Consider the following 15,386-nt stretch of genomic DNA (forward strand, 5'->3'; position numbering starts at 1 on the left):
GTAGATGGAAGTTAGACAGGAAGTTAGCCGAGTGTAATTTGCCAGTACAGGAAGTGCTTTTAATTTGGCAAGGGATAAAATTTTACATTAAATAAGAACAATTTTAGCTGAACAGGAAAGCCATTGTTCTTCCTATGGCTCTGACTCATGGTGCAGCTCTACAAAAAACAAAAACAAACACAAAAAGGCCAATAAACACTGCCATACACACATTAAGTCCAAATTAACACTAACACCGCAACCCCTCTGAACCCCTGCACAGAAAAAGAACACATTTTCAACAACATGCCCAATACCCACAATGCAATATGGAGATAAAAAGGTGTGGTCATGACTAAAACTTAGTGATTTAAATCCATTCAACTTAAAATTTTTCATACTTTTGACAATGTCTATAAATTAGTAGGATATACTTTAACATTTTATAGTAATGTAATAAAGCTTAAATTACTTAAGTACATTGTAATTAAAGCATTTTAGTAAATACAGGGTGGGGAAACAAAATTTACAATATTTTGAGGCAGGGATTGAAAGACAGTGTATGACCAATTAGTTTATTGAAAGTCATGAGAATTTATTTGCCACAAGAAAATTGACATAATAGAAAATGTTTTTATTCTATGTGTCCTCCTTCTTTCTCAATAACTGCCTTCACACGCTTCCTGAAACTTGCGCAAGTGTTCCTCAAATATTCGGGTGACAACTTCTCCCATTCTTCTTTAATAGTATCTTCCAGACTTTCTCGTAATAGTTTTGCTCATAGTCATTCTCTTCTTTTCATTATAAACAGTCTTTATGGACACTCCAACTATTTTTGAAATCTCCTTTGGTGTGACGAGTGCATTCAGCAAATCACACACTCTGACGTTTGCTTTCCTGATTACTCATACAGGCAAAAGTTTCTGAAAAGGTATGGATAATAGTGTTAGGTATGATTATGACATCAATATATGTTTGGTTTCAAAACAATTGATGTAGTGCCTGCTGAGAAAAAACAACTAAATGTTCATTGTAAATTTTGCTTCCCCACCCTGTACAAAGTCCAGGCTTACAGTATGTGGCCCCTCCTTTTTATCATGTACCTCCTTCCCCTTGGCAATATATTCCGAAAACATAATATCAACTTTCAGTGTTACGCAGATGACACCCTGCTCTACCTCACGGTTCCTTCTGCCCGTCTCACCTCCATGGAGAGCAGAGCATTCAGCCGCTCTGCTCCCCAACTCTGGAACTCCTTACCACTGGTGTTCAGAAATACCACTTAACTCCCTTTCTTCAAATCCAAACTTAAAACCCATCTGTTTAGGACTGCTTTCTCTTTTGCATTGTCCAATTTTTTACCTGCCTTTGGGTTTTTACTCTTTTTTACTGCTTGTTTTATACTCTCCTGTTTACTTTACGGTGTCCTTGAGTGCCAAGAAAGGTGCCTATAAATAAAATGTATTCTTATTGTCATACAGAAGTTGTGAAAATTTTGTATAAGGTCCGCTGTAGAAGAGGGGTGTAGAAGTCGGTAGGCGAACGGTGAATGAATGTCAAGTTTCGTCTTCATATTCATGGTATAATAAGTGACGTTGTTTATGGAGTGCACCCCCATGTACATACACCCCCCCCCCAGTAGATTGAGAAGATAGGCAATTTATGTAGGGTCCACAGCAATTATGCTTTCATGGAGCCCATAATTGGTAGCGGCGCCCCTGGATTAAGGTATTAATAAGGAAACTTAATTCAAGCTTAAGTTTTCAGTTTCAAAACAACTGGCCTCTTGTTTACCTGTGTAGATCTGCATGGTCGCATTATTTACTAAGGACCAGGTTATGTTTAAGGTAAATAAGTACTGACTTTAAGAGATCATGGACCTCACTACAAAAACACCTAATATTGTTATAGATAAACTGTGCATTGTTGAAGTTCTCAGTTTTTTCCTCAAATTCTTGTTGAATACTTGTTTTCCATTTACAAAAAAAAAAAACAAAACAAAAAAACACAGCAACAGAACAACACAACACTCAGTACATTGGTCTAAACCAGTGTTTCTCAACCGTTTTTGAGTAAACACCCCTTCATATGCAATGTAGCATAGGTAGTGCCCCACTTGTGACCTGGGGGTGGGGGGGTTGGTAGAACGACGATGAAGGACCGCTGCAAAGTGAAAGTGAAACTGAAGATGATTTACTATTCCTCTAACTCTCCGGGTGTATGACATACCTTATCGCAGAGGACTGGGCGGGGGGGGCACAGAAATTCGCTATTGACATAACATGCGGCTTCATATTGATACTTATACAGACTAACGCCCCCATTTCGGTCTCAGTGCCCCCTTCTCAGTTTTCTCCATCCAAACTTCCCCTGACAGTGTCCCAAAATAAAATAAAATGAAACAGAAAAAATAAATAAAGTTTGACACACCCCAAATCACAATTCTAGGACTCTCAACAGTTCTCAGTTTTTAATAAAGAATGCAGTGTAATGATATTCCTGCAGTTGTGGTTTTGAGTGGTGGTGAAATAAACCTGTCTACAAAATAAAATAAAAGTACAATAAAGTAAAATAAAGTAAAATAAAATAAAATAGTGTCTTCTTTGTTTCAGATCAAGACAAGATAAAGTAAAATAAGTAAAATACAATACAATACAATACAATGAGATAAAGTAAAATAGTGTCTTCTTTGTTCGAGATCATGACAAGACCAAGTAAAATGAATGAAATAAAATAAAAGACAATAAAATAAAAAGTACCATAAAGTAAAATAAAATAAGATAAAATAAAACAGTATCTTCTTTGTTCGAGATCAAGACAAGGCAAAGTAAAATGGTGAGTAAAATAAAACAAAATACAATATAATACAATAAAATAAAATATAAAGTACAATGAAGTAACGTAAAAGGAGATAAAATAAAATAGTGTCTTCTTTGTTCGACATCATGACAAGACCACATAAAATGAATAAAATAAAAGCCAATAAAATGAAATTAAATAAATAGTACAATGAAATTAAATAAAATAAGATAAAATAAAATAGTGTCTTCTTTGTTTGAGATCAAGACAAGATAAAGTAAAATGAGTAAAATACAATACAATACAATAAAATGAGATAAAATAAAATAGTGTCTTCTTTGTTCGAGATCATGACAAGAGCAAGTAAAATGAATAAAACAAAATAAAAGACAATAAAATAAAATAAAAAGTACAATAAAGTAAAATAAAATAAGGTAAAATAAAAAGTGTCTTCTTTGTTCAAGATCAAGACAAGACAAAGTAAAATGGTGAGTAAAATAAAATAAAATATAAAGTGCGATAAAGTAACATAAAATGAGATAAAATAAAATACTATCTTCTTTGTTTGAGATCAAGACAAGACAAAGTAAAATGGTGAGTAAAATAAAATAAAATACAATATAATAAAATAAAATAAAATACAAAGTACAATAAAATAACATAAAATGAGATAAAATATAATAGTGTCTTCTTTGTTCGAGATCATGACAAGACCACATAAAATGAATAAAATAAAAGACAATAAAATGAAATTAAATAAATAGTACAATAAAGCTAAATAAAATAAGATAAAATAAAATAGTGTCTTCTTTGTTAGAGATCAAGACAAGACCAAGTAAAATGGTGAGTAAAATAAAATAAAATACAGTACAGCACAACAAAATAAAATATAAAGTACAATAAAGTAACATAAAATGAGATAAAATAAAATAGCGTCTTCTTTGTTTGAGATCGAGACAAAATAAAGTAAAATGATGAATAAAATACAATACAATACAATACAATACAATACAATACAATTAGATAAAATAAAATAGTGTCTTCTTCGAGATCATAACAAGACCAAGTAAAATGAATAAAGTAAAATAAAAGACAATGAAATAAAATAAAAAGTACAGTAAAGTAAAATAGAATAGAATAGAACAGAATAGAATAGAATAGAATAGAATTTTCTTTGTTCGACATCAGACAAGACTGGTTAAAATGACATGACTTCAAATGAGTCTGAGACCAGGACCTTCTAATACTGAAGGTTTGGAGACTTTTCTGGAACCCCAAACCCAATCACACTCTTTCCTTCAGACTCCTCTCAAATGCTTCTTCACTTGTCAGAATAAAATTCATATTTCCAATAATATACTGTATATACATCTATCTTCACAGTTACAATAGAATAAGAGTGTCCTCTCTGAGAGTTTATGTCGGTTTGGACTAGTTTTGTAAATGTCGAATCCAAAGGAGAGACGCAAAAACATATAACAAGATGAAAGCAATTAAAAAAAAAAAAAAAAAAAAAAACACACACAGCCAGATGAAAATGAGATGAAAATGTTGAAAAGATCTAAGCGGAGAATAACTACATCAAAAAGAAAAGATGCAACAAGGCATGAATTATGTAAAAGCGTGTGTTTTTGGCAGTGAAACCATCTGTCAATCATTGGTTTGCATGTGTTATCATTTTAATTGCATGTTTCTTGTGTTTTTTTTAGTTAATGCCAGTGTGTTTCCATCTGGACTTTACATTCCCTACTAGTGTTGGCACACGATGAATTCAGGTGTTTCGTTTCTAACAGGGGTCTGGGATACAAAACAATAATGTCAGAATATTGCTTTGCGTTGGTTAGTTTTGTTTAAATTGCTTCCAAAATACTTGTTTATAAACTATATGGACAAAAATTTTGGGACGCATCATGGCTACAGCTTTTAACATGTTTAGATCAGTGGATGGTTTAGGACAGATTCAGTACACTCAGGACTAAGACAAACAGACTTAAGCACAGTTTTTACCCACAAGTGGTTAAATGTGCCCCCCCCCCCCTCCAGGATGAACAGTCTCCACCCACAGAGTAATGGATGCACCTTACTTCTACCTGTATATATCTCTCATCTGTAATATAGTTAGCTTTTGTATATTCTTTCTGTATATTTTGTTCATGTCAGGAGTTCTAACATTCTTAATATTTTATTCTGAAGCCCTTGCACAGTCCACTTTTCTTAACACTGTGATATTTGTATTTTATTTTATTTTATTATACAATCCCTTTTGCATTAAGTGTTTTGCTGCTAAATCAAACTGAGCTGCTGAACTGTTTTTTATTGTTCCTGTGATAGTGACAATGATGATCTATTCTATTCTATTTAGATTGATGGTGGATGTTTGGGTCTTTATGGGTTAAAGCGTGTTTTTCAACCTTGGGGTCGCAACCCCACGTGGAGTCGTCTAGAATTCAAATGGCGTCACCTGAAATTTCTAGTAATTGATCAAAAAAAATAAATTACTTATAGTTTTTTTTTTTTTTAATGATTCAATATATTTTTCATTATAATTAAAACACCACACATTTTTCCTGCTAAAAATCCAGTTCAAATAAAATGCAGGATATAATATCTGAGAGGGAATATCTTGATTGACATGATCATGTGACCGCACACGTTACTACGCTTCAACCTGCGCGGACACAGTCGCAGTCAGAAAACCGGGCCGAACAGAGAATGGAAAGATTTCTTCGCCTGCCAAGCCCTGCTAAGACATCTCAAAGAGAAAGATGTCTCCATTTTGGATGTCCGGGGTCGCTAGAAATTTGCTATGTTAACCCTTTCATGTATGACGTCCACATTTGTTGACACATACTTTAACTCACTTTCCAAAGGGTTCTAAAGGTAATATTCTCCAAACCACATGGGGGCTACCTGTACAGATCCTCAGACATATAATGAACTAAAGGATCATCGTAGTTTTAGAATTTGGATTGAACTGCGATCTCATAAAGTTGACCTCCGAAGAGCCAGCTGTGGGTTTTCTGTCCATGTTTGTGGACAGGAGTTTCACAGCTTTATGAAAAAAAACAAAAAAACAAAAAAAAAAACAACAACAGTCCACTGCAAAGGACATTCCATAAAAATAATAATTTAAAAAAGCATTTGAAAAACTGTTGCATCATGATGTTTCCAACATAGGCAATTATTTAATTAAAAAACCCAAACTTGTACTTCCCTGGGTCTCAGGGGGTAAAATGTTTTAATAAAACCAGATTAAAAAAAAAAAATCAAAAAGCATTTCAACTTTAGCCTAATTCTGAGTAATAAAATCAATCAAAAAAAAAAAGTAAATACATTTCATAATTTATGCATGAAAGGGTAAAATGGGGCCACGAGCCAAAGAAGGTCAGGAACCACTGGGTTAAAGCCTATGTGTGGATTTGTGGTTCAAAAACTATTTTAGGAAAATAGTCATTTAAGGCACAGACGATGACGGTTAATTTGTATAGAAATGTAGTTTGAGGCCATTGAACTCAGCGGAGTGTATTTACGCAGCATGGAAGAGGAGAAAAGTAGGAAACCGAGCTTTGCAGACATCAAATCTACTCCTCAAATATCTCGTCCGCTGCCTCCTACTGCGTCTACTTAGGTCAGACTACACATGTGACAGACGTAGCCATTCTCTCTCTCTGTAATAAAGTCTGTTTAATGTTGTATGAATAATCCCTCTACCAGCCCAGGACGGTCCATCCTGTTATATCAACAGTCGTCATTTGATCCATTACAGAGCAACAACCACAACTATCCCAGTGACGGGCGCTTTACAGCAGCTCTGCTCTTTCCCAAACCGCAGAAACACATCCAGCCTGCTGAAACAACTTTCTTACACCATTTTTAATCAGAGGAAGACAGGCCTTATTTCTCCCCCCACGGTTCGGTCTTGACTCACTGTAGAGCTTCAATCACATCCAGTGGGAAGTGTTCCCAGGATAATATTTACCCATATCTCCCTGCTCCACACGTCGAAGGGCTAAGTCTGTCTGAAGGCTTTGTGCGCTGTGTTCTATAGGCGTCTATACGGATATGAACGCCGACACAGTGGAGCAGAGAGGAGCCCGTGTGTCAGACTTCACGGGTCCGCTTCTCAGTCAGGGAGGAGATAAGGCGGTTATTGGGCGCCAAACGGCTGCCAGTGGTCGCCCGCAGGAACAAGTGGCTCTTATTGATGTGAGACGACGTTCGGTCCAGAGGAGCGTCCAGGTGTTAAGTTGCTGACAGACTTCTGCTGTGGTTCCTCCTCTGCCCTCATTCTGTTTCAAGTCCACTGACCGGTCCCCAAAAAAAAACAAAAACACACACACACATTCCTTCCACTGGCGTTATAAGAGAACAGTGAAAAGTTCAACAATTTAACACAGCTTAAAGATGTTCGTATCAATCAATATATTATTATTATTATTATTATTATTATTATTATTATTATTATTATTATTATTATTATTATTACTATCATCATCATCATTATTATTATTATTATTATTATTATTATTATTATTAATAATAATCATCATCATCATCACCATCATTATTATTATCATCATCACTATCGTTACCATCATCATCATCATCATAATATTCATCATCATCATCACTATCATCATCATCATCATCATCGTCATAATACCCATCATCATCCTTATCATCATCATTATCATCACTATCATCATGATACTCATCCTCCTCATCAACATCATCACTATCATCATCATCATACTCATCATCATCATAATACTCATACTCATCATTGTCATCATCATCATCATCACTATCATTATCATACTCATCCTTATCATAATACAGATCCTCATCATCATCATCATCAGTATCATCATCATACTCAAACTCATACTCATCATCATCATCATAATACTCATCATCATCATCATCACTATCATCATCATACTCATACTCATCATCATCATAATACTCATCATCATCATCATCACTGTCATACTCATACTCATACTCATCATCATCATAATACTCATCATCATCATCATCATCATCACTATCATCATCATACTCATCATCATAATACTCATCATCATCATCACTGTCATCGTCATACTCATATGCATCATCATCATAATACTCATCGTCATCATCATCACTGTCTTCATCATTGATGAACACTGTTCACATTTATAGCAAAACATAATGAAGAAGAAACTATGTCCATAAACAGTCTAATGGCATTAGCACCTGAATTATATGGAAGCATACTTTTTGATAGGGTTGTCAAAATGTCAAACTAACTAAACTGTTCTAGAAACAGATCATGTGCAATAATGACAAAAAAACTCCTTCACTTCAATGTAATAACATTATCTTTTTCAATCTTAAATAAACTAATTGAACAGTGTACGGCTTATCACTGATGTGCTTTCACTACATATTCCATCTAACAGTTGATGCAGCTCAGGCAAAGGACCAAACAAAAAACGTACATAATTCAATGTAATGAGTCCATGTCCAATCATTCCTAACTCTTCTCCTTTTTGTTTTCTTGTCTTCTCAGGACTGCCCTGCAGAGTCCGGGGACTTCCGAGCCCAGCAGTGTTCAGCCCACAATGACATCAAGTACCAGGGAGTCACTTATGAGTGGGTCCCGGCGCCCTACGACCCCGCTGTACCCTGTGCCCTTCGATGCCAAGCCAAGGGGTGGAGCCTCATGGTGGAACTGGCCCCAAAGGTTCTGGACGGGACCCGATGCCGGTCAGATGCCTTTGACATGTGCATCAGTGGAGTGTGTCAGGTGAGGAGAAGCATCACAAACCACCAGAAAAACATGACAGTAAAACGACACTCTGAAGAGTCTGGAGGTTCTTCACATCAGATTTTGCACTAACGATATGTTGGTGCATATACTACCATCAGTGTTGGGAGCAATGCATTGCAAAAGTAATGCATTACAGTTACAGATTACTCTTTGCTGTAACGCAGTAGTGTAAGGCAGTACCAATTCATTTTCGGTAATATTTTACTCGATACATGTTCAATAGCCCATAATTTAATTGCTCAAATGAAAATTTAAAAATAAAAAAACAGCAAGACTGTGAGACCTTAAGGAATCAAAAATGCGTCTATAAAATTCTATTTCGTGTTGGTGTTCAGCCAATGAGTGAAGACGGCAGAAGACAGTCCATTGTCCACATGGATGTATGCTCATTACTAACCCTAACCCTGCTTTACAGAAGCTAGTTAGCATTAGCATTATCCCTGCAATCAGCAATGACAAGGTAAGCTAACGTTTCTACGACTAGTTAGAATTCTTTATCGATTGTGGATTTATCTCCCAGTGTCCTTGGCCACGCCCCCTGTTTGAACATGTAAAATGTAGAAAAAAAACGCAAGTGTTCTGCTGGGATTCGAACATCATAGACCGTAGCATTACTTACTGAGGTATCCCTCTGCATGCACTTCAGGGTGCTAATTTATGTGTCCTAAGGTTCTCCTATCTTTTGTATTGGGGGGGGGGACATTTATGAGGAGAGTTTGTATGTAACTCAAAAGTAATACAGGAGTTATGTAGTGCATTACAATTCTGAAAGAGTAATATTGTAATGTAAGGAATTAAATTTAAACAGTAACAAGCAATCTGTAATGGATTACAGTTTGGAAGTAACCAATACTGACTACCATAAAGTTTGCGTGCGTGTTTGTGCGCAGTATTCTCCTGTTTGTGTCAGTTTCCAGTTTTTCAGGCATTTCTCCACAGACTGGTCCATGACAACTGCAGAAACTCCACAAACCCTCAAATTACTTCTCTTTACTGAGCAGAGACACACAACTCTCCATAATCACAAACAAACTTTTACGTGTTTTCCATCTTTTGCTTCTCCACAACACAATCTGTGGGAAAGTCCATCCAAATGGGCTCCAGATACTAATAGAGTTCAGGCAGGTGTGAAAATCTCTGGACTGAATGTCTAACTTAAAATATTAGTTTATGCATCTACCTGGGATTTGGTAGATGCTCTGTCCAGTGAAACGACCTCTCCAGACTCTAAAAGAGGTTGTGCTCAGTCAGGATATGATGGTGACCCCTTTAGCTCTATCAGCCCGCCCACGGGCCGAAAAAATTATATTAATATTCATCTACTATAAAAATATAATAAATCAGGACAATGAATGTTTTTTTCAACTTTTGTTCAAAGTTTAGACCCTAATGTTAATAAAAGTACATCAAAAGTGTATTTTAGTGCAAACTTTAATGTTCAAACATGATTTTTAATCTTTGTGGGGTGAAATATATGTTATTAAAAATCTCCGACATGAACAATTAATTTATGCATATCATCGTCAATCCAGCCGAAAAAAAAACAGGCGAGGATAAAAAATTCCAATTTCTCTTTTAGTTTGTTACGGTTTACTCAGGCATAGTAATAGATACAATATTTTAGACAATGGGAATAGATTCTGTGAGGTCTCTAAATGTCCATAGACACCAAGAACATCCATATGAACCTAATTATTGTGGAGTAACTCTTCATTTACTTTGGATATGTCTTTTTAGGCGTTTTTTCCCCTGAAAATATGGTCAGGGTTAAACAAGTTTAATGTTGTGTGTACTTATAAGACAATCTGACCTGACAGTTTATATTATTAAAGTGTAATTCAACGGGAGTCGAGACAGGCAAAGATTTGAAGAAATAAAGAGATACAGTGAGTGAGAAGTGAGTTTGTGTTCAGTTCAATCTGGTTTGTAGTCGACTAACGTACAGAAATTCACTTTTGTCTTTTGTGAATTAGGTGGTTTTTACAAAAAGGCTCATTTACATAGAAAGTGGTTGAGTTTTCATGAATATTCTTTCTTCTTGGCAGCAAAGTTAGCAATGAATTCTACCCTTTGTGAGTGTTCCGTGGATTATATTTTAGTCTAATTTGTTCGCAAAAGTTCCATAATCCCAAAAGTTTTCAAAGGGGAATTTCAGACAATAGCTAATGCACAATTTAGCTTCGCCGCTTGTACAGCTTATGAAGTAAGTGTTTAGCCCTGTGTTTTTCAACTTTGGGGTCGGAACCTCACTTGGGGTCACCGGAAATTTCTAGCAATTGATAAAAAAAACAAACAAAAAAAACCCCTTACTATTAAAACATATATGACAGTGGTTTCCAACCTATTTTGGCTCATGACCACATTTTAACATCACAAATTTCTGGCAAGACGGAGATTTTTTTTTTTTTTTTTTTTTTGCTAAAATTCATTTGTTTTTGATCATGTAATAGTTTGCTATACTATGTTGCAAATAAATGTTAATTTTAAACCGGCCACAATAAACATTTGAAAGATGAACTGTACCACAGTGCTTCAGTTTCAGCTTCAGAGTTTGTCATGTCTGTTATGTCTCTCTCAACTCACCATATATTTTTTATTAGTAAGTTTGTTTGTTTTGTTTTTTTTATCAGTTACTAGAAATTTCAGGCGACCCCATTTGAATTCCAGGTGACCCCTTGTGGGGTCCCGACCCCAAGGTTGAAAAACACTGATATATGGTGAGTTGAGAGATACAATCCCAATCCATAAAAGACATGACAAACTCTGAGTCTGAAACTGAAGCACTGTGGTACTGTTTATCTGTCAAATGTTCACTGTGGTCAGTTTCAGATGCTGCAGCTCTTTCATAATTCATAGTTGGAGTTCTTGTTTGTTCAGTATTAATTGTCAGCCTTGTACACAGAAGCTGGACTGACTGTACATATCCTGGCCAAGGAAAATAAAATTCTCACTTTGTGCAGTAATCTACACCTGGCTTTTCTGCCTCCAGGACACAATAATAAAAATTCATTCATTCATTCATTCATTCATATGCACAACGATATAATCATGGCAGTACAGTCATACAAACAGACGTCAACAGTTCAGTTCAATATAACTATAAATATAGAATATAACTCTCTTCTAGTTTAGTTTGTATCAGCCAAGGTTATAATAGTTTTGGATTTTTCATCATAGCTTTTTTATTTAGTTTAGACTTTTTTTCTCTAGTTCAGTTAGTTTTAATTCATTTTTAGCGCTGGTTTGCTACTTTTTATTACTTTTCTTTTTTTTTTTCTAAATGCTTAGTTTTGGTTTAGTTTTAGTATTATTTTGTTGTTTTGTCGTATTATTTATCTTCTTTGCCATCGTATTCAAATAAATCCCATACAGGACTCTGCTGCTTTCTCTCAACTTCAGTCTCCATGTTTCCAGGTAGAGTGGGGACGAGAAAACGACTCTAAGCGACAAGTGACGAAAAGTGACGGAGCGTGAAGTGCCGTATGGTGCTGCTAGCTAAAATTGCTAGAGTGAAATAAATCACTTTCGTATCAGTCCAACATTGACAAAGATGAAAACGAAGGGAATTTTATCCATAATTACCTCCGCCAAGGAGGTTATGTTTTTGCCGGTTTTGGTTTGTCTGTCTGTCCGTGTGCAAGATAACTCAAAAAGTTATGGACGGATTTGGATGAAAATTTCAGGAATGTTGATACTGGCACAAGGAACAAATGATTAAATTTTGGTAGTGATCGTGGGAGGGGGGGGGTGGGGGGGGGGGGGGGGGGGGGGGGGGGTGGGGGGGGGGGGTGGGGGGGGGGGGGGGGAGGGGGGGGGGGGGGGGGGGGGTGGGGGGGGGGGGGGGGGGGGGGGGGGGGGGGGGGGGGGGGGGGGGGGGGGGGGGGGAGAGGGGGGGGGCATGGGGGCCTGCTGATCTACCTTGGGGGAGGTCTGCGCTCTCCGAGTGCTTCTAGTTTTTTAGCTTACCAGCCAAGAGGTCGTAAGCTATTGTCGTCATGCGGCATCCAGCACCCGTCTGTCGTCTGTCGTCGTTTGTCGTCATCTGTCATCTGTTACAAAAATTTCAATCATCTTCTTCTCTGAAACTACAATTCCAATTGACTTCAAACTTGGTATACAGCTTCTTTATGATAATGTCAACAAAAGTTAGTGAAATTATTTGGTTCCAGATCTGATTCTGGATTTGGTGCGACTTTGAAAAATTCCCCCATTATAAGAGATAGGAAGTGGATCAATGCAATAACTCAGTAAATATAAATGATATCCAGTGTAAATTTCTACAGTCCAGCCCTGATGGGGAGATGACCAAAACATAATGTCCACATGCTGATCAGGATCTTCTTCTGGATCCGGGAACTGACGGAAAATTTAACATGGGCTCTTATGGGGAAAAAATTTCAATCATCTTCTTCTCCAAAACTCCAGTTCTGATTGACTTCAAACTTGGTATACAGCTTCTGTATGATGATGTCAACACAAGGTATTGAAATTATTTCGATCCGGATCTGATTCTGGATTTGGTGCCACTTTGAAAAATTTTCCCATTATAACAGATAGGAAGTGGATTGATCCAATAAATCAGTATCAATGATATCAAGTTTGAATTTGAATTTTTTACAGATCTGATTGGAATATGACCAAAACATGGGCTATTTCTGTAATATAATAAATACACAGAACTGGGTGATAATAAATGGCATCTGGATACATTTCCCAAAGCTTTTAATTTGGTCGGTAAGCTACAGGGCCATTGGTCCTATTTTTATAGTTTTAGTTAGTTTTGTAAGCACACAATACAGTTTCAGTTAGTTATCGTTTTTTTTTTTCTTTTAATTATAGTTTTTATTTATTTCAGTTAACGAAAATGTTTTTTTCAATTCTAGTTTTCGTCATTTTGTTAGTTTTCGTTAACGACAATAACCTTGGTACCAGCCACTGTCAGACATCCGCAGATTCCTCAGTAAAGCATCACATGGTGCTAAAACACTGTTATTAAAGTTTTCACTCACACCTGACAGAAGCTGAAATGATTCTACATTTGCCAGACAAACACCAAAAAGATCTTTAACAACTCTTACACTGGAGTATTTAATACTAAAAATAATCATGCGCTCACTTGAAACTCTCTGAAGTGTTAAAACACCTCTGTTAGTTTAAGCTCGGAAAAATCCAGGTGTGATTCAATGTTATTTTATGATCTTACAGCATGAAATACGGTCAAAATAAAAGTGGCAGCAACATGAAAAAGAAGGAGCTGTCCAAAACTCATCAGTTTTTGTTTATCCACTCTGATGGAGATGCTTCTAAATTCACTTGACATTTGGATGAGAATAGTGAGTGGCTCATAATAGGGTTCAACTCCGCCGCTGCTTTCTGTGACAACACCTGAGTGCCAGAGTATATATAAATAATTGTTTTGGAAATGTCTGTTTCAAGTGCGATACATGTGCTCCTCCTTCTCCTGTCGTACCATCGCAAACCCCCAAACGGAGCCCATCCACAGTAAATCCCACTCTGCGCTTTCTGAAAACAAAACCCAACTAAATATAGAGAGTCTGACGTGATTAGAACACAGCAGGGAGCGCGGACAAGTTTCCATATTTCAGCTCAGCCCTTCCTTTCATGATGGCCCATTACCATATGGAAGAACACATTAGCAGCTGCGAAGCAACACCCACACTGCCGATATTACATGTCAATTAAAGATAACTAGGTGGCTACAGGACGACGTAGAAGTAATATTAGCAACAGATTCAGAATTGAGTCCATAAAAATTAAAAAAAAAATAAAAGAACAAACTACCTTGGCACCATCGTAGACGATTTTGGAAGAGTTTCCGTGCTTAAATCTGAAAAGAAAACGCGTAATTATTTATAATGGTGCTGTGCTAATGATCTCAAATGGAACAGGAGGAGAATATGGGCTCTCAACCTCCATGAGGAACATCAAAGCTGAGCTGCAGGAGGAACCATACTGTGAGTTTAAAGAATTATACACTTTTGGCCACATGTTCAAAGTCTTCAACATAAATTCATGAGCCGTAATAGCACGAGCAAGTTGGTCCAACTGTACCAACCACGGATGGAGAAAGTACTCACATTCATTTATTGCACACCCCCCCCCCCCCCCCCCCCTTTCAGTGTTTTAGTATTGCAGCTCATGTCTTTTTTTTAATTATTAATTTTACTGCTTCCATGTGTATGTATCATTTTGCTGCTGTACGTTTGAGGTTGAGCCCATTTGACCTACTTTATTAACTGGCGGTTCATTCATTTTAATCAGTGTTGTGCAAGTTACTTCCAATCTGTAATCCATTACAAATTACTTGTTACTGTTATTTAACCCTTTCATGCACGAATTATGAGAAACTTAGTCAAGATTTTTTTTCCTGAGTGTTTTATATTCCTTTTTAGGCACGAAATAACAACGCAACTGAATTTTTTTTTTTTTTATGAACCTATTTTTCATGGAGATCCAAAAATTGTCCGCTCAGCTGGACACCATGTGTTTAATTTTTGAAGCAAAGAAACATGTATTTAAAACACAAGATCAGAAAGTGATATACTGTGTGAAAACTATGAAATAAAAACATTTTTAATGCAGCGAATCTGATGTTTTCTCACATTTTATCATATTTCCAATCTTTATAGCAATTGATTTACACTCAAACATGTTACTGCAGATCAGGTTTATCTAGAACAGCAAAGTTACAGTAATGGTATGAATGTCACTGTATTAAGGGATGGTGTATAAGCGTCCACTGTATTGGTTGATATGGAACTAAAACAAC

General features: G+C 36.4%; 1 protein-coding gene across 1 annotated transcript in view; it reads left to right on the forward strand.

Moving 5' to 3' along the window:
* The window catches only part of adamtsl3 (ADAMTS-like 3), a 786,695-nt gene that overhangs the window by 435,292 nt on the left and 336,017 nt on the right, over positions 1 to 15,386 (forward strand). Inside the window, exon 6 of the mRNA XM_030126022.1 lies at positions 8,336 to 8,572. Within this exon, the coding sequence (XP_029981882.1) occupies positions 8,336 to 8,572 (237 nt within the window). The remainder of the gene's footprint in view (positions 1 to 8,335; positions 8,573 to 15,386) is intronic.

The sequence above is a fragment of the Sphaeramia orbicularis genome, chromosome 3, assembly GCF_902148855.1.
Source record: "Sphaeramia orbicularis chromosome 3, fSphaOr1.1, whole genome shotgun sequence".
Classification (NCBI taxonomy): Eukaryota; Metazoa; Chordata; class Actinopteri; order Kurtiformes; family Apogonidae; genus Sphaeramia; species Sphaeramia orbicularis.